Raw genomic sequence first — 24339 nt, forward strand, 5'->3', positions numbered from 1 at the left:
AAAAAAAAAAAAAGTATTAAGAAAAGTGTGTTATCTCTTGCCAAAGACTGGTAAAGGGGACAAACAACAGAGACCTACTGAGGAACCCTAATCCCCACTCCACACCTGGGCCAGCAGCAGACTGTCCAGTCTTCAGACCCTCTACCCAGGGGCATAAAAAAACCCAGGTCTGGCACCTCTTAGCCATCTGCTCAGTGGTGGAAAGCAAACAAGGTCCTGAATCGCTTGTCTCCTATTCTCACTATTGGAAGGCAGCCTAGCAAGACAGGGCAGCCCAATGTGTTTCCCCATGCAGGTGACACCAGCATAGATTGAACAAGAACTGCAACAGTGCTAGAGAACAAGGCAAAGTTGAAAACGCTGCAAGAACACTGAAAACCAAATTGTTATCACAGACACAGCCCACAAAAGCAGGCCAGAACCAACAGGTTAGAACTAAGCAAGACAACAAACCGCCTATTGATAAAAAAATTTGAATAGGAACAAAAGTCTTAGCATAACATCCAAAATATCTGAGATATAATCAAAATGATCCTGGCATGATATCCAAAATATCTAGGATATGATGGAAAATCAATTATTATACAAAGAACAGAAAAAAAAAGTCCAAAAGTCTTTAACCTGTAAGGGAAGACAGATCAGGAACGCAGCAGACCTATCCAGAGAAACTTGACAGACCAGAAAGGAGTGGCAGGATATATTTAATGTGTTCAATTGGGAAAATATGCAGCCAAGAATTCTTTATCCAGCAAGGCTGTCATTCAAAATACAAAGAGAGAGTTTTCCAGACACACAAAAACTAAAGGAGTTTATGAGCACTAAACCAGCCCTGCAAGAAATTTTAAGCGGGACTCTTTGGAGAAAAGACACAACAAAACAAAAAAGACCAAAAGCAACAAAGATTAAAAAGGACCACAGAACATCACCAGAAACACCAACTGTAAGGGAACACAATGGTAGTAAATTCCTATCTTTCAGTACTCACTCTAAATGTAAATGGACTAAATGCTCCAATCAAAAAGACAGTGCATCAGAATGGGTAACAAAACAAGACCCATCTATATGTTGCTTATAAGAGACTCATTTTAGACCTAAAGACACCTGCAGATTGAAAGAAAGGGGACAGAGAACCATCTATCATGCTACCGTACTTATATCAGACAAACTAGATTTGAAAATGAAGACTGTAACAAGGGGTGAAGAAGGGCATTATATCATAATTAAGGGGGTCTATACACCAAGAAGATCTAAAAATTGTTAATATTTATGTTCCTAATGTGAAATACCCAAATACATAAATCAATTAATCACAAACATAAAGAAACTCATTGATAATACCTTAATAGTAGGGGTCTTCAACACCCCACTTACAGCAATGGACAGATCATCGAAACAAAATCAGCAAGGAAACAATGGCTTTGAATGACACACCAGACTGGATGGACTTAACAGATATATTCAGAACATTTCGTCCAAAAGCAGCAGAATACACACTCTTCTCGAGTGCACATGGAACATTCTCCAGAATAGATCACATACTGGGACACAAATCAGCTCTCAACAAGTACAAAAAGATTGAGATCATACCTTGCAGGTTTTCAGACCACAACTCTATGAAACTCAAAATCAACCATAAGAAAAAATTTGGAAAGACCATGAATAATTGGGAGATTAAAGAACATCCTACTAGGGGTCGCATCACTTCTGCTCAAGTTCGGCATTTCGTCTGTGAGAACTCACGTGGTTTCAACATGCCTATTGAGAAGTGTTATTTCTGTTCGGGGCCCATTTACCCCAGCCACGGCATGATGTTGTCTGCAACGATTGCAAGGTGTTCAGATTCTGTAAATCCAAGTGTCATAAAAACTTTAAAAAGAAGCGCAATCCTCGCAAGGTCAGGTGGACTAAAGCATTCCGTAAAGCAGCTGGTAAAGAGCTTACGGTGGATAATTCATTTGAATTTGAAAAATGTAGAAATGAACGTGTTAAATACCAGTGAGAGCTATGGAGTAAGACTATTGATGCAATGAAGAGAGTTGAAGAGATCAAACAGAAACGCCAAGCTAAATTTATAATGAACAGATTAAAGAAAAATAAAGAATTACAGAAAGTTCAGGACATCAAAGAAGTCAAGCAAAACATTCATCTTATCCGGGCCCATCTTGCCGGCAAAGGAAAGCAATTGGAAGAAAAAATGGTGCAGAAATTACAACAGGATGTGGACATGGAAGATATTTCTTAAAGATCTCACTATTTCTATAAGTGCATTTGAAAATCTCCTTAGGAGACCAAGAACTTCTAAATGATCTTTTATATTTTACATAAGGTCACTCAAATGAAAGGTATTTAAAAATATATCTCTTCTATGTTGCTCATTGCTGTCTGTAAAACATCAGATATTATGGATGTTAGATTGCATTTCCATTGTTAAACCTTCACTGATAGTTACATTTATGTAAATCATGCAAATTCTCTTTGTAAATACAGAAGTGAAGTGTAGGCATAAAATGTTCCTGCCATTTGGGTAATGGCATTATGCAGTATTTATGTAAGAACTAATGACAAAAATATATTTTACATATCCCTAGCCATAAATTTTCTTTGCAGTAAAATATTAATTTTACTTTATTAATATTATAGAAGGGGGCTTAAAACAAGGAACTAAAACAACCTGTATGTATGATAATTAGCCTTAAGTAATCTTTTATTTTGATTTCAGTATTTGTTTTGGTTTCTTAGAAGAGTATATGAAGCCTAATTATGTTGGGGGTGAGAGCTGAATAGCTTTTTCCTGAAATGGCACTATATACTTTCCACTTTGGAGAACACTCAATTCTGAGATTCCTGATAAAACCAGATTTTTTTTTTCCAGCTTAGCAGTGGTTTAGAAGTGGAGGAATCCCAGTGCCTTTTAGGATGTTGTGTGGTTTCATTTAAAAAGCTCCTAATTGTTTTTGGATAATAGAATTTATGGTTTTTGTGTCACAAATTATTTGGACCTAAGTTCATATTTTTTGTTTAAAAGCTACTAAAAATGTATTCATTAGCAGGAAGAAAATAACTCCCACATACTACTGAAGTAGGACATACAATTAAAGAAAAATATATACTGAATAATGTTTTTATATTTCTACATTTTTTGCAACTTTAAGGATATTAAGTAACTCACTTTTTATATTTTTAAGGACAGAACTTAGAATAAATTATAATCTTAGGGTTATAAAATTATAAAGTAATGGCTAAATTTTTACTTCAGTATTAGTGAAAAAGTGATCACTGGACAAAGTGTTCAGGACAAAGATCTGAATTCCAGTGTGATTTTTGCCCTTGTGTTCTTATTTGTTAAATACGGGTCATTGATAGACAACGTTATTGATAAAGCAATTAGGGGAAATGATATATGAACTCAAAGACATTTGTTAAATTACTTGAAGTTTGTACTCCATACTAGATTTATGTTTGTTTTAATATCAACATGTTTAAGAGGTGCCCAGGTGGCTCAGTTGGTTAAGCATCCGACTTCGGTTCAGGTCATGATCTCACAGTTCATGGGTTGAACCCTATGTCAGGCTCTGTGCTGACAGCTCAGAGCCTGGAGCCTGTTTCAGATTCTGTGTCTCCCTCTCTCTCTGCCCCTCCCCACTCATGCTCTGTCTCCCTCTGTCTCAAAAATAAATAAACATTAAAAAAAAAAAAAAAGAACATCCTACTAAAGAATGAATGGGTTAACCAAGAAGTTAAAGAGGAAGTTAAAAAGCATATGGAAGCCAATGAAAATGAAAGTATGACAGTCCAGATCCTTTGGGATGCAGCAAAGAAGGTCATAAGAGGGAAGTTATAGCAATCAGGCCTTCCTAGAGAAGGAAGAAAGGTCTCAAATACACAATCTAATCTTAAACCTAAAAGAGCTGGAAAAAGAACAGCAAAAAATTCTGCCCCAAACCAGCAGAAGAAACGGAATAATAAACATTACAACAGAAATCAATCTTGAAATCAAAAAACCAGAAGAACTGATCAATGAAACCAGGAGCTGGTTCTTTGAAAGAATTAACAAAATTGATAAGCCCCTAGCCAGAATGACATAAACCCCTCGCCAGAATGATCAAAAACAAAAAGGAAAGGACCCAAATAAATAAAATCATGAATGAAAGAGGAGAGATCACAACCAATACTACAGAAATACAAACAACAATAAGAGAACATTATGAACAATTATATGCCAATAAATTGGGCAATCTGGAAGACTGCCCAATGGACAAATTCCTAGAAACATATAAACTACCAAAACTGAAACAGGAAGAAATAGAAAATTTGAACAGACCCATAACCAGTGAAGAAATTGAATCAGTAATAAAAACCTCTCAACAAACAAGAGTCCAGGCCTGGATAGCTTTCCAGGGGAATTCCACCAAACATTTAAGGAGTTAACACATATTCTTTTGAAGCTATTCCAAAAAATAGAAATGGAAGGAAAACTTCCAAACTCATTCTACGAGGCCAGCATTACTGCGATTCCAAAACCAGACCAAGAGCCCACTAAAAAGGAGAACTACACAGCAATTTCCCTGATGAACATGGATGCAAAAATTCTCAACAAGATACTAGCAAACCAGATCTAACAACACATTAAAATAATTATTCACCACGATCAAGTGGGATTTATTCCTGGGACGCAGAACTGGTTCAATATTCGCAAATCAATCAATGTGATACATCACATTAATGAAAGAAAGGATAAGAACCACACATTCCTCTCAATAGATGCAGAAAAAGCATTTGACAAAATATAGCATCCTTTTTTTTTTTAATGTTTGTTTATTTTTGAGAGAGAGATAGAGCACGCACTCGTGAAAGTGGGGGAGGGGCAGAGACAGGCAGACACATAGAATCCCCACCAGGCTCCAGGCTCTGAGCTGTCAGCAAAGAGCTTGACGTGGGGCTCAAACTCATGAACAGCAAGATCATGACCTGAGCTGAAGTTGGATGCTTACCTGACTGAGCTACTCAGGCGCCCCTAATCCTTCTTCGATAAAAATCCTTAAGAAAGTAGGGATAGAAGTAACATATCTCAAGATCATAAAGGCCATATAAGAAAGACTCACTGCTAATATTATCCTCAATGGGGAAAAACTGAAAGATAAGCCCCTAAGGTCAGGAACATGACAGGGATGTCCACTCTCATCACTATTATTTATTCAACATAGTGTTGGAAGTCCTAGCCTCAGCAATCAGACAACAAAAAGAAATAAAAGGCATCCAAATCGTCAAGGAGGATTTTTTTATAATCAAGGTACAGAAATCGTATGCATTTCTTTTTTTTAAATATATTTCTTATTTAAATGTAAATACAGCCACAGAAATACATTAATTTTTGTAAATGTGAAAACTCTCTTTAGCTCTAATACCTGTAATCTCAATTTAATGTGTCCACCTTTGACTGTACCTGGTTATGTTTTCTTAATTTTTTTTAATGTTTGTTTATTTTTGAGACAGAGAGACAGAGCATGAACAGGGGAGGGGCAGAGAGACAGGGAGACAGAGAATCTGAAGCAGGCTCCAGACTCCGAGCTGTCAGCACAGAGCCCAACGCGCAGCTCAAACTCACAGAACTCACAGACCATGAGATCGTGACCTGAGCTGAAGTAGGAGGGTTAACTGATTGAGCCACCCAGGCGCCTCCATATGCATTTCTATACACCAATAATGAAGCAGCAGAAAGAGAAATCAAGGAATTGATCCCATTTACAATTGCACCAAAACAATTAAATACCTAGGAATAAATCTAACCACAGAAGTGAAAAATCTATACAATGAAAACTATAGAAAGCTTATGAAAGAAATTGAGTAAGACACAAAAAAATGGAAAAACATTCCATGCTCATGGATTGGAAGAACAAATATTGTTAAAATGTTGATACTACCCAAAGCAATCTACATGTTCAATGCAATCCCTATCAAAATAACACTAGCATTCTTCACAGAGCTTGAACAAACAATCCTAAAATTTGATGGTATCAGAAAAGTCCCTGAATAGCCAAAGTAATGATGAAAAAGAAAACCAAAGCTGAAGGCATCACAATTCAGGACTTCAAACTGTATTACAAAGTTGTAATCATCAACACAGTTTATGGTAGTGGCACAAAAAGACACACAGATCAATGGAAGAGAATAGAGAACCCAGAAATGGACCCACAAATGCATGGCAAACTCATCTTTGACAAAGCAGGAAAGAAAATCCAGTGGAAAAAAGACACCCTCTTCAGCCAGTGGTGTTGGGAAAACTAGACAGCAACATGCAGTCTAGTTTTTTACACCAGTAAAAACTAGACCAGTCTTTTACACCATACACAAAAATAAATTCAAAATGAATGAAAGACCTAAATGTGAGACAGGAAGCCATCAAAACCCTAGAAGAGAAAGCAGACAACAATCTCTTTGACCTCAGCTACAGCAAGTTCTTACTTGAAATGTCTCTGGAGGCAAGGGAAACAAAAGCAAAAATGAACTACTAGGACCTCATCAAGATAAAAAGCTTCTGCACAGCGAAAGAAACAATCAGCAAATTTAAAAGGCAACTGATGGAATGGGAGAAGATATTTGCAAACGACATATCAGATAAAGGGTTAGTATCCAAAATCTATAAAGAATTTATCGAACTCAACACCCAAAAAACAAATAATCCACTGAAGAAATGGGCAAAAGACATGAATAGACACTTTTCCAAAGAAGACATCCTGATGGCAAACAGACACACGAAAAGGTGCTCAACATCACTCATCATTAGGGAAATACTAATCAAAACCACATTGAGATACCACCTCACACCTGTCTGAATGGCTAAGATTAACAACTCAGGCAACAGATGTTGGTGAGGATGCAGAGAAAGAGTATCTTTTTTGCACTGCTAGTGGGAATGCAAACTGGTGTAGCCACTCTGGAAAAAAGTATGGGGGTTCCTCAAAAAATTACCCTATGACCCAGCAAATGCACTACTAGGTATTTAGCCAAAGGATTCAAAAATGCTGATTCGAAGGGTCACATGCACCTCAATGTTTATAGCAGCACTATAGACAATAGCCAAAGTATGGAAAGCACCCAAATATCCACCAACTGATAAATGGACAAAGATGCGGTGTATACACAATGGAATATTACTTGGCGATCAAAAAGAACGAAATCTTACCATTTGCAACAACGTGGATGGAATTAGAATGTATTATGCTAAGCAAAATAAGTCAGCCAGAGAAAAGCAAAAAAAATCATATATTCCACTCATGTGGAATTTAAGAAACAAAACAGATAAACATAGGGTAAGGGAAGCAAAATAAGATAAAAACAAAGAGGGAGACAAACCAAGAGACTCTTAAATACATGAACAAACTGTGGGTTGCTGGTGGGGTGTTGGGTGGGTGAATGGGCTAAATGGGCGAGGGGCATTAAGGAGGGCACTTGTTGGGATGAGCACTGGGTGTTATATGTAGGTGATGAATCACTAAATTCTACTCCTAAAATTATTACATTATATGTTAACTAACTTGGATTTAAATTTAAAAATAAGTAAGTAAATAAAAATAAAATAAAAACTCTGTTAAGAGGATGAACAAATTACAGACTTGGAGAAAATACTTGCAAACCACATATATGTTCATAAAGGGCTTATACCTAGAATACATTAAGAACTCTCAAGATGACAGTATAGAAAAAATATAATTAAAATTGGGCAAAAGACATAAACAGATATTTCACCAAAGACGATATTGAAATGGCAAATAAACACATGAGCAGATGTTCAACAACCTAATGATATATCACTCAAATAACAGAATGGCTAACATAAAAAGTATTGATAGGAGCGACTGAGTCAGTTAAGTGTCTTGAGTCTTGATTTTGACTCAGGTCAGGATCTCATGGCTTGTGAGACTGAGCCCTGTGTTAGGCTCTATGCTGACAGCCTCTGCCCCTGTCTCTACTTGCCCTCTCTCTCTCTCTCTCTCTCGCTCTCTAAATATATAAATAAACATTAAAAAAAAAATACTGACTGGGGCACCTGGGTGGCTCAGTCGGTAAAAGTGTTTGACTTCGGCTCAGGTCATGATCTCCCAGTCTGTGAGTTCCAGTGCAGCCTCAGTCTCTGTGCTGACAGCGCAGATCCTGGAGCCTGCTTCAGCTTGTGTCTCCCTCTCTCTCTCTGCCTCTCCCCCACTCACACTCTGTGTGTCTCGCTCTCAAAAATAAGTAAGTATTAAAAGAAAGAAAAAAAAAACTAATAGCAAATGCTGGTGAGGATGCAGAGAAATCAGATTACAGTATGTTTGTATTAACATAAAATTGGCTCAGCCACTCTGGAAAACAGTTTGACAATTTCTATAAAACTAAAAATGCACTTACCATATGACCCAGCAATTGCACTCTTGAATATTATCACAGAGAAATGAAAACTTATGTTATCACAAAAATCTACACATGAGTGTTCACAGCAATATTATTTGTAAGAAAGGTTTGACTGGAGTGGGCATTTCAGATGGCTTCTTTACTCCTATGTCTGGTGTCTAGGCAAGGATGGCAAGAACAGTTACAGCCTGGTTGAGCATCTTGCTGTCCATAGGCTAGCTGGGGATTCCTGACAGTTTGATAATCTCAAGGTAGTCAGACTACACATATGATGGTTACCTTCTCCCAGACCAAGCATTCCAAGAGAAAGAAAGTAGAAGTTGCCAGTTTCTTAAGTCCTGGATCTGAAACTGACATAGTGTCACTTGTGCCATATTCTATGGGCCAAAGCTGTAACAGAGCCCATTCAGATTTCAAGGTAGAGAATATAGATCAGACCTCTCATGGAATGAGGATCAAAGAATTTGTGGCCATTTTGTAAAAAGTTTTATAGAAGAATTTGTACAAATAAACTATACATATTTCAAGTGTATAATTATATAAACTTTGTCATATGGATACAGTCATGAAATTATCTCTACAATCAAGGTAGTGGACATATCTGTTACCCCCAAATGTTTCCTTTTGCCCATCTGTAATCCTTCTCCAATCCCTCCACTCACTCAGTTGCCACAGATGTATTTTCTATCACTATAGATCAGGCTGCGTTTTCTAGTTATAAATCAATGAAATCATGCTGTATACAGTCTTTTTTAGTATGGTTGCTTTCACTCAGTATAATTTATTCACGTTGTTGGGCAAATACTTCTTTCCATTTATTTGCTAAGTAGTATTCCATTATAAAAATATACCACAATTTGCTCATCCATTCACCCATTCCTAATTGAAATGCCTCCCTCCTTCACTTGTTCTTGAGATACTGTACTGACTAGAAGCTGTATTATGATGCTGGATAGTAGCGATGAGTGCACATCTTTGTCATTTCTGATCTTAGGGGAAAGAACTCAGTCTTTTCACTTTTAAGAATGATGTTAGCTGTAGATTTTTCATACATGTCCTTTATCAGGTTGAGAATGTTCCCTTCTACTCCCAGTTTGATGAGAGTTATCAGGAAGAGGTGTTGGATGTTGTCAAATGCTTTTCCTGATCTATTGAGGTAATAATATAGTTTTTCTTTTTACTGAATATGGTGAATTACATTGATTGATTTTATAATGTTTTACCCATTTATTTTTAAAAGTGTTTATTTATTTTGAGAGAGGAAAGAGAACATACGAACAGGGGAGGGGCAGTGAGAGAGGGAGAGAGAGAATCCCAAGCAGGCTTTATGCTGTCAGTGTGGAGTCTGATGCAGGGCTTGATCTCCTGAACCCTGAGATTGTGACCGGAGCCAAAATTAAGAGTCAGACACTTAACTGAATGAGCCACCCAGGTGCCCCTGATTTTATAATGTTAAACCAACAGTGCATTCTTGGGATAAACCCAGTTGCTCATGATGTATTATCCTTTTATATATCCTGCTCATTTAAAAAAAAAACCTTTTTTTTTTACATTTATTTTTGATAGAGAGAGAGCACAAGTGGGGGAGGGGCAGAGAGAGGGGGAGACACAGAATCTGAAGCAGGCTCCAGGATCCACGCTGTCAGCACAGAGACCAACGCGGGGCTCAAACTCACAAACCGCGAGATCATGATCTGAGCCGAAGTCAGACCCTTAACCGATTGAGCCACCCAGGAGCCCCTATCCTGCTCATTTTATACACAACAATATATTAAAATACAAAAGTACTTTATTCTCTCTTTTTAAAAAATGTTTTATTTATTTTTGTGAGGGAAAGCGTGAGGGGGGAGAGGCAGAGAAAGAAATAGGGACAGAGGACCTGAAGTGGGCTCTGCAATGACAGCAGTAAACCTGATGCCAGGCTTGAATTCACAAACTGTGAGATCATAACCTGAGCCGAAGTTGGATGCTCAACTGACTGAGCCACCTAGGTGCCCCAAAGTACAAAAGTACTTTAGAGAAAAGGATAATTTTTTTGTTTAAAGTTTATTTATTTTGAAAGAGAGAGTACGTGTGCATGCACGTGGGGGAGGGGCAGAGAGAGAGAGAATCCCAAGCAGGCTCTGTGCTAATAGCACAGAGACATAACTCGGTCTCATGAATCAAATTGTGAGATCATGACCTGAGCCAAAATCAAGAGTCAGACGCTTAACCGACCCAGACACCCAGATGCCCCAAAAGTGTAATTCTTTTTATTTGATAGAAAATTTTTAAGAGGTACCAATTTAAGAGAGGTACCAATTTGCTTAGTATACCTTTAGTTTTTGAAAAAACAATCTATTTTTGTTACCTCATGTTCTTGGTAACTTTCATTAATTCATATGGTTTCAATGAAGATTAGAATATCTTTGTTACGATACTTCCTCAGTGGTAATACAATATGGAACTGAAGCAGTATACTGTCTGACAAATGGAACTAGAAACCAGACTTTGCTTTTTAGATTTGTGGGAATTTCAAAGAATTTCTAACAGCTCTGTAGCTGCTGCTCACAAACAGGTCCACTTACGGTCAGTGAAGATATACCTAAAATATAGGATACAGTGAAGCTTCTAAAAGCTTCTAGTCATCTACTGTTATCTTCTTTAAGCATTAAATATTTTTTGATGATTTTAATTTCCTTAGAGCAAACCCTAATTTTCTACCCTGTGTAATCTGATTCTTAATAGAAACTCTTTTGGGCAGTGTGTTTGACTTCCTCATTTGTATTTGCATATCCAAGAAAAATTCGGTGGCTTCAGAATAGCATATGTTAACATACAGTTGTTCCAATGTACTTTTTAAAAATATGCTTATTGGGGGTCCCACTTGCAGTTCTGGCTCTCAGCTCTCCTCAATGGATTGCAGTCACTCTCCTACACTTTGAAATCTAGATCAAGAGCCCATTTTATATATATACAGGAAATAGAAGAGAACAGATGTTCTGCCACAAGATCAGAATCAATTAGCTGAGGTCCTGCTGTATTTTTTACTTCATTCATTCATTCATTCATTCATTCATTCATTCATTCATTTTGGGAGACGGTATCTTTGTGTGCTTTGCCCTTCAGACTGGGTGTATCCTTCCTACATTGGTATTCATTTGTTTCCTAGATCTTTGGCCTAAGCTGTACCAAGGTAAAATGTAGGCTCCCATCTATTTTTTCTACATCTTCAGTTTATCAGGCATTGACATGTGCTTGGCTCTGCCCTGGTCCACGCTTCTAGTTCTACCAGCCTGATCCTAAATGACTCCAGGTGTTGGTGTGATAATCCCACTATTCCTTCAGAGATCAAGAATATTATTCTGGGGTGCCTGGGTGGCTCAGTCAGTAGGTGTGTCTGATTTCGGCTCAGGTCATGGTCTCATGGTTTGTGGGTTTGAGCTCCGCATCGGGCTCTCTGCTATTAGTGCAGAGCCTGCTTCAGATCCTCTGTCCCCCTCTTTCTCTGCCTCTCCCCTGCTTGTTCTCTTTCTCTCTCAAAAATAAACATTAAAAAAGATTATCCTTCCTTTTGTGTATCTAAAATGATTATGATTTTACCTGTTAGCAACATGTTTTTCAGTTTCAATAAGCATTGCAAAACTCAAAACCAAAGCCATACTCAATACCTACTATTGTCTCTTGCTATTTCATTAAATAGTATAAAAATTCAAGGAGATTTATACTTATTAAAAGTTTAAGAAAATGTCATACAAATAAGATATTATGCAAGTGACTTAATGCTAGAGATAAAGGATAATTTTTTTTTTCCTAGAAGAAGGAAATTAGTTAGGAAAATAAAAAATGGTTGACTGGAAGAATCTTTTGTGCTCTGTTTAGAGCCACTTCATAAAAAAGTATACTAAGAATTTCACCTTGGGAAGATGAGAAAGTTCTGGAGACAGATGTGATGGCTGCACAACGTAAATGTATGTAATGTCACTGAACTGTACACTTAAAAATAACTTAAAATGGTAAATTTTATGTTATGTATATTTTACCACCTAAAAAAGGTATACTAATAAGTTGCTTTTCAAGATTTATGTTAAAACACTCCATTTAAAGCAAAGTGACACCCTAATTTCTTACAATATTCATGTTAATAAACATTTCAGAAATTCACTGTCGTTTTCTAAATTATTTAATAAATTGCATGAGCTCTCTGACTACAGGATCTGCTGGAGAAAGGCACAAAAAGAGCTTTTAAAAAAGTAAAAATGTACTCTAAAGTCAGTGATCTTGGGTCTTCTTGTTTACAAAATTATCACCCAAGACATGCTTACAGGTTTTCCTGATTTTGAAAAATGGGGCTCTCAACTGATGTCTCTAAAACTGGAAATTTAGATTACAAATGATTCCACAAAACTGAAATCTTGAGGATAAGAATATTTTAGTAACTGTGCAATTGCCAGAACCAGGCAGTAGGTGGCATTTTTGTAGGCACGTAGGGCTTTTGGAATAAAAGATCTTGTGCTGAGGAATGCAGAAAAAAACAAACGGAAACTACTATGGTTTTTATAATCAATCGGGATATGATAAATAAAACTAGCAATACAAAATTTAAATAAGGAGACTCAGCATATTTTGACTCAGCAATTCCTATCTTGAATCTACCTGTCTGGTTTTCTCCACTTTCTAAAAGGCTAACTCTATCAGTTTTCCAAGTTAATTTCATTTTAGCCTCTCATCTAAAATGATCCCCCCAAATGTGTAATAATAGTAAAAATACCCAATCCTACTGATTGACTAATAACATCACAAAGAAAGAGAGTTCTAGGAAAAAGTTACGTTTGGAAGTTATCAGCACACATGAATATTTCAAATCATGAGTCTGGATGAAAATAAACATGGGAATCAATGTTTAGAGGTATAAAGGTAGCATGGTTTTTTGGCATTGTTCTCGAACAAGGAATATCCTGTTATCTTGTGCTTTCACCAGGCTTCACTTTGCCAAAGCAGTAACCATTCTTCAATAAATGGACCTAATGGCCACATTTCCTCGATTCTAAGTTGTCCTTTTTTGTATTATTAATTTTATTAACAGCTTAAAATCAAAGTCACCCCCCAATCTCTCCCTTACCTCACCCTGGAAAACTGCTATTAAATTGATGGTCCATTTTACAACTGAGAAAATAAATGCACTAGCTACAGGTGACTTTGCTTGTAGGGTAAAAGCTTCCTGCCCCACACACTGAAACACCTTTTGCAAAGTGCTTTTTCAGGTAGTAACTAACCTTACTGGTAGCCACAAATTCGTGGGAGTAATGGCGGTGGGGAGGGCAAAACCCTCCAACCCTTCTCTTCCCTCAGAAAAGGATTAGGCACAAGGAGCCTCTAGGTGGCTTGTCTGAAGTCTGCAGCACAATCACAAACAACCCAGAGCCAGGTCTTCCTGCACCCAATTCCAAACTGGACTCTGAACCTGCTAAGGTTTGAAATGTGCCCCCCGTCAACCTCTCCTATAGAGAGGAGCAGAGACCGGCACAGCGACCCCTAGGAGGTTTTCGGCCTCATGCTGTCTTAGGTCCCCAAGGTCAACACCTATAGTATATCTTTGCCCCAACCACTTGCGTCTGGCTCTGGTCGCTTACGGGTAGTTCTCATCCACTCGAGCAGCGCTGGGAGGTCTGCTGGAGCCACCGTACGTAGCAGCTGCATTATTGCTTGCCGCGCGGAGCGGAATTCCATCTTGGAGCAGAAAACAGCGTCGGGGAAGGTTCGCAATGCGCACGCGCAAGCAGAGAGCGGTCTCCACTCCAGATCCGACACGGCGGAACCCGCCTCTCCGGGCTGCGAAATCCCTAAGCCCCGCCCCTTGTTGGTGTTCACACGTGCGCCTGGGGACGAAACCCTACTTTGAATTGCATCTCTCATGATTCTCCTTTCAGCTGGCAGTGCACTGCCCAGTCACTTTTTAAGGTGACTTCTCGAGGCCGGAATTATTTCCTGAGATCGCATCCCTAGAGAACATCCTGTACTGCCACTTTGCTGCCGCAGTGATTGGGCAATAGGAAACGGAATGTCCCAAAGCCAGTCGAAGCAAAGAAACATCGCAGTAAACCCTTTCAGCGAAAGCACTGAAAGTACGCGGCAGGTGCCCCGGAAGCGGAAGTGTATCCTTTTCACAAGAGGCTGGACTACGCCGAGTGGTGACGTTTCCTCATTGGGCGGAAGGTTCGGTGGCAATCGTCGGTCTTCCAGCTGGTGGGAGTTGGCGTCGCGGTGCTGGGCGCTGGAGCCCTAGTTTGTATAGTTTGGGAAGTCGGGCTGTGGGATCGCATCTGTCTGTCTGATCCCTGATTTTCTTGGTTTCCCCCCACGTTGCGGGGGCCTCGCGAAGGAATCCCCGGCCCCTTTGGGCCACAGCGGTAGCGGTGCCTTTTGCGGTAAGTGTCTTGCTTTTTCCCGCCCCCGACCACGGACTGGCAGCTAGGGGCAGCCTCAGCCCTGCTTGGGGGCTAGAGACTCCAGAGGAGTAGGCTTCTCTGGCCACCGACTCTCGTCACCGAGATTGAGGTGCACTGGCCCTTTTTCATCTCGTGTGCCCCGTCAGAAGTTTTATTAAAGGATGCACTGTGACCCTTTTAAGTTGTCTTCAGATTTACCCGAGCCAAATTAGATGTAGGCAATTACAGGCCTGGCTCTTTGCTTTGCTCTCTTGATCAATAATTTAGATGTGGCTACTTCTCCGAAAACCTTTTGACGTGTACGAGATTTTATTTTTCCGTGTCCGTTGTGCTCGACACATTGTTCTGCATATAGTAGGCGTTCAATAAACAATACGGGATATCAGTTCAATGCCAATGGTGACTTCAGATATACGATGGCTCTTTCTGTACGTTTGACACTTTCTTTAAACTCTTTCCCCTATTGTCTTTCTTGATGCTATTCTCACCTAGTTCTTTCATATGCTTAATTCAACAGTATTTACTTATTCCTATCTATAGGGATATTGAAATGAATGACAAAAATACTGCCATTGAGGAGCTAACAGTACAGTGAGAGAGGCACATAAATATACATTATAGCAAGATGAGTAATGAGAAAGTTTAAAGAGCCATGATAGCTATGGGAACACAGATGAGATTGTTCAGGGGGATTTGTGGCCCTCAGTAGGTTGCTAGTCCAATCCAGTCTCAGTTTCCTCATCTATCTAATAACTTATTATGGGGATGAAAGATTAGGTGATCTGTTCTGGGCAGTGTCTAGAATATAGCAGTGTTGGTGCCAAAGGGTAAATTATTTCCCTTAAAACTCTTTCTCTTGATGTTTTCATGTGGTCAGTTAGTATTTTCTAATTTAATAAAAGCATCTTCAAGCCCTTCTTCAAACAGATCTTGCCTCTAATTTCACCTAACTGGGAATTCTGGATTCACCTCTGGAATTTAATAAGATAAATATAAATGGTAGCTTTAAAAAAGTTGATTTTCTTCTGTATGCTTTTGGAGAGGGTAAGGAATTAGTAAGGGCTTCTATCCCTGTTAATTATTCTCAGTCTTAGTTGACTACTTTTTGTTGGCTCTTTGCCATCCCTGTAACCCAAATGGTCTTTCACAGTCTTCTTGAGAATTATCATCTACATCCATGGCTTCCATGGCATTATCCTTGTATGCCAACCATTTCCAAACTTCTGTAACTTCTTTTTTTTCCCTGTAACTTCTGTCTCATGAATGATATCGTTTTTTAGTTTCTATAAATTTAGTACGTCCAAAACCAAGCTTACTACCTCAACTTTCCTTTTTTTAAATTCTTTTCATTATTACTATATGATATATACATGTTTTTGACTCCTTGTTTGTACTTGAATTTTGTGATATTTGTATGTTCAATTTTTAAGGAATAATAAAATGAATGTGCACAGTATCCAACTTTTAGTAGAACATTACAAAATATTTTAGTAGATGTGCTCAAAATCCAACTTTAGTAAAACTTTACAAATACAACATTACAAAACCTTACAGCCCCTTGAACCTTTTCTGTATTAACTCTTTAATTTTCCAACCAGTTTCTCTTTTGCCTTCCATTCTTTGGTTAATGGCATCATTGGCCATCTGGTTACTGTTTGAGACGTTGGAGTCACTTTTGCCTTTTTTTCCCCTTCATTTCCCACAACCATTTGGTCATTATGTCCTGTAGCTTCTGTTTTACGGGCTTGACTTGAGCCATTTTGCTTTCTGCTTCCCTGGTTCAAGCCCACGTCTCCATTAGACTTTTGGGATAAGATTAGTGTACGTAGTCTCTTTGCCTCTCAAGTTTTTCTCCCTCCAAAGTATTTGCTATTTGACTCTAATCTTTTTAAATTATGGAACAGATTTTTCTCTCTGTTTTTCTTTGAAGAATATTGCTTCATGCAATGGTTATTAAGCCTGGCTGTACTTAATATGTAGCCAGTGAAGTTTTTCAAAATCTGATGCCTTGTTTCACTCTCCTAATGAAGAATTTAGATGAGGCCACTTCTGCCAACACCTTTTGATGTTACTATCCCTAGAGGTTGATTGAATATCTAATTTTTAGCTGATAGGTGTTAGCTAAACGTCGCTGAAATAACCCATTGCTTGAAATAGCTCATTCCTCCTCTTCCGTATTTTCAGTCTATGTTCAACTTCAGGACAAACTGTTTCCAAGGAATTCTTTTGACTTGTTTTAATCTTGGTAAAAGTTTACATAAAAATTCTTGTTATAATTGACCTGATAGCCAAAAAAGTATCTTAAAGGAATGATTCTCATTGTTTTTGAACTGTTACCTCTTGTTGCTAACTGAGTTTTTGGTACGCCTTTTCTATTATCAAACTATAAAGTGTCGTATTGTTGTTGTTTTTGATTAAAAGGAATTTTAAAATTTGGAAACAGATTATTTTAATGAAGAGGGAATTTCCTGATACTTTTCGATGTAATTGAATATAACCTTTGTTGCAGAATTAAAGCAGGTAAGTCAGTGATGGTATGATGTATAATTTATCTTCTGAAGTTAATGGAGGAGTTTTGTCTGTGTTAAATTGATGTAATTTATTGATTTTGGAGTTAGAGCTTTTCTCATGCTGGGACAATTTCTGGAATACATACTAGGTGTTTGATGAATGAATAACTAAATGAATCCATGTGGCAACTTCATCTCAATCCCCAGTATAATATCATTGTAATTCTCACAAGGAGAACTTTGAAAAATAATTAATTTTACCTTTGACTTAAAAAATAATAGTCGTACCAAAAATTTGTAAATTACAAAAAGATGTAAATAAGAAAATAAAAATTCACCATCCAGAAATGATAAATGTTATTTGCTAACAGTTTTATTGAAATAAAATTCACATATCCTACAATTCACCTAAAGTATACAATTCAGTGCTTTTTAGTGTGTTGACAGAGTTGTGCAGTCATCACCACAATCAATTTTAGAACATTTTCATCACTCCATGAAGAAACCCCATACCCATTAATAGTCACTCCTCATTTTCCCCCAACTTTGGAGCCCTAACCAACTATTAATCCACTTTCTGTCTCTGTAGATTTACTTCTGGACATTTCATATAAATGGAATCCTAGAATATGTGATCTTTTGTCACTGGTTTCTTTCATGCAGATTATGTTTTCAGTATTCATCCATGTTGTAGCATGAATCAGTACTTCAATTCTTTTTTTTTATTTAAATTCAAGTTAGTTAACATAGAGTGTAGTCTTGGCTTCAGGAGCAGAACCCAGTGATTCATCTCTTACATGTAATACCCAGTGTGCATCCCAAGTGCCTTCCATAATGCTCATCACCTGTTAACCCATCCCCCCACCTGCTTCCCCTACAACAACCCTCTATTCTCTGTATTTAAGAGTCTCTTGTGGTTTGTCTCTCTTTCTGTTTTTGTCTTATTTTTCCTTCCTTCCCCCTATGTTCATCTGTTGTGTTTCTCAAATTCCATATTTGAAATCATACGGTATCTTTCTCTGACTTACTACGTGTCGCATAATATACTCTAGTTCCATCCACTTTGTGGCAAATAGCAAGATTTTGTTCTTTTTGATTGCTGAGTAGCATTCTGTTATACACACACACACACACACACACACACACACACACACACACACCCCACATCTTCTTTATTCATTCATTCATCAGTCAAAGGACATTTGGGCTATTGTTCATATCACTGCTATGAACATTGGGGTGCATGTGCTCCTTTGAATCAGCATTTTTGTATCCTTTGGATAAATACCTAGTAGTGCATTTGTTAGGTCTTAGGGTAGTTCTATTTTTAATTTTTCGAGGAACCAACCTCCTGTTTTCCAGAGTGGCTGTACCAGTTTGCATTCCCACCAACAGGACAAAGGGGTTCCCCTTTCTCTGAATTTTTGCCAACATCTATTCTTTCCTGAGTTGTTAATTTTAGCCGTTCTGACAGATATGAAGTGGTATCTCATTGTGGTTTTGATTTGTATTTCCCTAATGATGAGTGATGTTGAGTATTTTCCTGTGTCTGTGAGCCATCTGGATGTCTTCTTTGGAAAATTGTCTATTCATGTGTTTTGCCCATTCCTTCACTGGATTATTTGTTTTTTGGGTGTTGAGTTTGGTAAATTCTTTATAGATTTTGGAAACTAACCTTTTATCTGATATGTCATTTGCAAAGATCTTCTCGCATTGCCTGTTAGTTTGGTTGATTGTTTTCTTTGCTGTGTTCATTTCTTTTTATTATCAAATATTCCATTTTATGGATATATCACATTATTTTTACCCACTCATCAGTTGAGGGATGTTTGGGTTCTTTCTACTTTTTGGCTAGAGTGAATAATGCTGCCAATGACCATTTATGTACAAATTTTTGTTTGGATGTATCTTACTTTCTCTTGGCTTGTACCTAGGAGTGGAATTGCTGGGTCATATGTAGTAACCCTGTGTTCAACATTCTGAGGAATTGCCCAAATTGTTTCCAACGGGCTGTACCATTTTACATCCCCACCAACAGTACATGAAGGTTCTGATTTCTCCACATTCAGAACAACACTTGTTATATCTTTTTGACTATAGCCATCCTATTGTGTGTGGAGTAGTATCTGAGTGTGCCTTTGATTTGCATTTCCCTGGAGGCTAATGTTATTTTTTGATATTTTTTTATAGATAAAAATGGATTATACAATAAATACAGTTTTGTATTCTGTCTTTTGCATTTAAGCATGTTTTTAACATTAGCGAGCATGTTTACAAAAGAATTTCCCTCATTACTGCTTCCCTTTTCATTACCCCAAATCATAATTCTTGAGAAAACTTGCCCCACTTATATGCATAGAAAATAAAATCTGTAGGAACATGTACTAAATTGTTACTGGTGGTTATCAGGGGACAAGAGGGTGTAAGATTAGGGGAATGACATTTTCTGCCTTTAGTGTTTCTGTAATGTTTGAATTTTTACAGTGAACACATATCCTCCTGTAATCACAAAACATAAACTATTATGAATTATTTCCTTGGAGGACCAAGATTCAGTATGAAAAAATATCCACAAATTTAAAAGTCATAATTAACATTATATTGTTGGTTATTCAAATATAATAATTTTAGCAGATAAAATAGATAGTCCACTTTGTTAAATAAATTTACTTTTCTGTTATCCTAGAATGTGAATACATATGACATACACAATTTATATATCCATATATTTAGTATTATAGTTAGGAAAGCAAGTTTTGGTTTGGGCTATTGACTAATTTATGGAAATGTATATAATGTAGAAGTAAATTTTCTAAAGATATTTACTACTAATAATATATTTATTTAGTTTTTTAGTCTAATACTGATCCAATAAGTTAGTCACTGACTAGGGCTAAAAATAAGTTTTTTATAGGGATTTTCATTGTAATAGGATTTGAAATCTCTAGTCATTAGGATCTGTTTATAAAATCTCAGATCAGGCAAGGTTCTGGCAGGCATATTTATAATTGTTTATAAATAATATAAAGTGGCTGTTTGGATACTCCAGCTTCTGTTGAATAATAGAATTACAGGAACATATAATTGGCATTAAAGATTCCTGGGGTGGTTCCTAGGTAATGGGATAGGAAACTTAGTAGGGTAAGGTTTTTAAGAAAATTTCTAGTTTAGGGGCGCCTGGGTGGCGCAGTCGGTTAAGCGTCCGACTTCAGCCAGGTCACGATCTCACGGTCCGTGAGTTCGAGCCCCACGTCGGGCTCTGGGCTGATGGCTCGGAGCCTGGAGCCTGTTTCCGATTCTGTGTCTTCCTCTCTCTCTGCCCCTCCCCCGTTCATGCTCTGTCTCTCTCTGTCCCAAAAATAAATAAACGTTGAAAAAAAAAATTTAAAAAAAAATTAAAAAAATAAAAAAAAAAAGAAAATTTCTAGTTTACTTACACTTCGGATGAAAATATAGGGAGAGCCAGTTGGTGTTATTCAAGAAAACAAGGAAGTTTTGTATTTATTGTCTCATTTAACCCTCACAACATCCCTTCAGGGTCACTATCTTGATAATGGTATTATCTCCATTTTGCAGGTGAGGAAAGTGAGGCTCAGAGAGATTAAGTAACTTGCCCACAGTAACTCAGCCAGTATGTAACAGAGCTGGGTTTGAATCCAAGTCTGTCAGACTCCAAAGCCCATGCTCTTTCCAGTACTTCACACTGCAGCAGGTAAGTATGATACTTGGCCTTGTGCTTGCCTTATGAGGGCACCCAGACTTGAGCCTGTTTCCATCACCTCACTATCCAACTCCTAGTCAGATTCTTGTCAGAACATGTGACTCAGATGAAGCTCCGTCCTCACACATCTGATTGCAGTGGTCCTCATCAGTTCTTTCTGGACATTGCAGTTATTCTGCCATGGAGAAGAGTGTGCATTTTTGCTTTCAAAAGACGATTTCCTCTGTTGTAATATAGCAACAAATTTGACCCTGGAGTTTGCCAGCAGGGGCATTCAACCCTATTTTTTAAAGCATCATTCATACTATAGGGCCTAAGACTGAGTAGCCAAGGGACTGTGGGAAGTCATTTTGCCTTTTTTTTTTTTTTTTTTCCTAGGGAAGAGCCATTCCCTAACCTGCTTGTATCATAAAATTGTTGTGAGGGTGGAATGAGATAATAGATGTTAAATTGAATGAAATACTATACGGTAATTTACCCTTACCTTTCCAATAGCCTCATCTAAGTAGAGATTCCTTTTTTGTGAAGTTCTAGCACACACTGCTTTACTTCTGTAAATCTTTTTAGTTGAACAAGAGAATTTTGAGGGAGTGTTCTTGAATTGTAAATTACTCTAATTTGAGATATAGGGTTAGCTAGTAACATTAAAAAAGATGTTTTGCATTTTAGTGTGCATATAAGATCAAGGTGAAGGTCATTTTTAAGAATCTTGTTGGAAATTTTTTAGAGAAATTCTAAAAAGTTATAATAAGTGATGGCAAATGAGTATTAATTGTACAATATCAATTACATAGGTCATTGACTTTTTTTAATTTATCATCTTATCTTCACTGGTTTATTTTAGTCGTCTTAAAGGAGATACTTGAAAGGCCTTTCATGACTTTGGATCCCTAGTCTTGCTTTATTCCTAAAGTCTTAAATGTTTTCATTTGTAAAGTTCATTTTCAATACATAACTCTGAGGATACATAAAGCAGTGAGCTCATAGGGAGAGCAAAAGGGGGAAAAGTCCCTGCCCTCATGCAGCTTATATTTCAGTTGGGGGATATAGAGCACAGTGTGAGTAAATCATATGTCAGTTGGTAGTGGAATGATGAGAAAAATAAAGAGAAGGCAGATTGTGATTTTAAACAAGTGGTTAGGGAAAGCCTCACTGAGAAACTGCGTCTGGACAACCACCTGAAGGAGATGGGGGAGGGAGCTGTCTTACCCATGTGGGCCAGAGGAAGAGCATGCCAGCCAGTACAAAGGTCCTGAGGTGGTATAGTGCAGCATCAACAGCAAGGAGGTCCATGTGATTAAAACTGAGTGTGTGTGTGTGTGTTTGGGAGTGCCTGACAGTCCATTTTGAAGACTTTATCTCTGCATGAAATAGGAAGGCATTGAGGTTTTGAGCAGAATTCTAATACCGGAGTTTTCACAAACATATCCTTGGAAATTGCAGAGGAAATACTATATAAATAAAAGGTACTATTAGGTATCATTATTCCTCTACTGAAATGCAGGTTTTTATAATCAGTCAAATGTGTAAGAAAATGTGCTGCCAATAAGTACTTACATAAGGAAAAATGTATTAGAAAATTCACGGAGGTGCCTAGGTGGCTTATTTGTTTGAGCATCCGACTTTGGCTCAGGTTGTGATCTCACAGTTCATGAGTTCCAGCCTGGCACCGGGCTTTCTGTTGACAGCACAGAGCCTGCTTCGGTTCCTCTGTCCGCTCCCCACCCCCGCCCGCCCCCCCTTCCCTGCTTGCTCTCTTTCTCTCAAAATTTTTTTTAAAAAAGGAAAGGAAACTTAACAAGCTTTTTAAAAAAGATCTGGCCAATATGGGAAATAGGTTTATTTTAGTTAACTAGTATAGCTTTTTAAAATGGAGGATGACATGTTTATGACATGATCTCTAAAAAAGTAAATTGTGGTGTCATAATTAGGATTATATCTCTCCTGGTAGCACAGTGGTAAAGGAGATGAACTGAAACATCTGGCTCTTACTTTTTACCTCAAGAATATTTACTTAAGCAATAATAGTATAAGGAGTATGGGAGAAGAAACAAAAAGTGCTGGCTCTTTTCTATGAAGTAGTTGGTCTTTTAGGTGAAGTAACCATGTAATTGTAAACAAGTTATGGTAAGCAATTGTTTTCAATTCCATCAAGTATTGTTAGTAATTTTTTAGGTTCTAAATTACCTAATTTTATGTGAGTGGAAGTGTAGTGTTTAATCTGGAGCTCAACCTGGAATATCTCTTTGCCAGTGATAAGTCCTTGAGTGCGTTTCCTTTCCTGCTTCTTTTGACTCCCCTCATCTCCGCTTTCTGGATGTTGAATGAGTCAGCAATTTTGTCCTTCGGTTTCTCTTATTTTTAAGCTCCTGTATACTCTCTATGTAGGATCTAGTCTAGATTATCTTGGTTGACTATATTAGATTGGATTAATTCAGAAGAGTTACTAAATTGTTTTGAACAAATGAACTTTTCTGCTGATAGTACTTATTTATACCAGATAATTGACACTTTTTAACGTGGTTTCAGAGCCCTTTACTAACTGCATTTCCTTTTAATTAGATAGCCCACTGTCTGACTAGAATATATAATTTACTGTCTCCTAAATAATGCATATTTAATAATCTACAAGTCCATACATATGTATATGTAAGTTGTAAGTATGTCCCAGGCTTTTCCATGTCTCAATTTCTGCTTATGCCATATCATCTTCAAATTCCTTTTTGTCTTCTTTTCCACCTGCCCATGTTCTACCTATATTTCAGGATCAAATTCACATTCAAACTTCTCTGTACAGCCTGTTCTGTCTCCTTGAGCCTGTTTTTTCTTGCTTAGAATTTTTATAGAAATAATCATTGGCCATTGATCATAAAGTTTCATTACTAACTTTGAACTCATACTTTACTGGTGTTATTAAAGGTCTCCACAAAAACAATAGGATATGTGTGTGTATTTACATATATGTGTATATATGTGTGTATGTTTATACACACATTTATATATATACACACATATATAAAAAGAGACTTACTATAAGGAATAATAAATGGTTCATGTGATCATGGAGGCTAATTAAGCCCCAAAATCCTTCAACTTGGCAAGCTGGACACCTAGGAGAGCTAAGCCAGTGGTGTAGTTCCAGTCTAAAAAGGCTGGCGGGCTTGAGACCCAGGAAGAGCTGATGTTTTGTTTGAGCCTGAAGGTAGGAAAAAGCCAATGTCCCGGTTCAAAGGCAGTCAGGCAAGAGGACTTCCCTTAGTATTTATTTTGCCATTCATTCATGTGCCTT

The 24339-nt window shown here is 37.6% G+C and overlaps 2 protein-coding genes and 1 pseudogene across 7 annotated transcripts in view; 2 read left to right on the top strand and 1 right to left on the bottom strand.

The window, feature by feature from the left end:
- LOC121031648 (uncharacterized) overlaps positions 1-14512 on the bottom strand; it is a 47516-nt gene extending 33004 nt beyond the window's left edge. For 3 of the 4 annotated variants that reach the window (XM_040476924.1, XM_040476922.1, XM_040476923.1), the window contains exon 1: positions 14004-14512. In XM_040476924.1, the coding sequence (XP_040332858.1) occupies positions 14004-14286 (283 nt within the window). In that variant the 5' untranslated portion in view covers positions 14287-14512. The remainder of the gene's footprint in view (positions 1-14003) is intronic. The other variant, XM_040476926.1, reaches the window with a different exon arrangement.
- Positions 1737-2631, top strand: LOC121031650 (probable ribosome biogenesis protein RLP24; annotated as a pseudogene).
- Positions 14513-14551: 39 nt separating the features above from the next.
- SRP54 (signal recognition particle 54) overlaps positions 14552-24339 on the top strand; it is a 40286-nt gene continuing 30498 nt past the window's right edge. The window contains exons 1-2 of one of the 3 annotated variants that reach the window (XM_040476919.1): positions 14552-14798; positions 20906-21041. In XM_040476919.1, coding sequence (XP_040332853.1) covers positions 21011-21041 — 31 coding nt within the window. In that variant the 5' untranslated portion in view covers positions 14552-14798; positions 20906-21010. Of the gene's footprint in view, positions 14799-20905; positions 21042-23066; positions 23178-24339 lie in introns of those variants that run through there. The other 2 variants (XM_040476920.1, XM_040476921.1) reach the window with 2 other exon arrangements.

The sequence above is a fragment of the Herpailurus yagouaroundi genome, unplaced genomic scaffold, assembly GCF_014898765.1.
Source record: "Herpailurus yagouaroundi ecotype Mexico unplaced genomic scaffold, PumYag 141, whole genome shotgun sequence".
Taxonomy (NCBI): domain Eukaryota; kingdom Metazoa; phylum Chordata; class Mammalia; order Carnivora; family Felidae; genus Herpailurus; species Herpailurus yagouaroundi.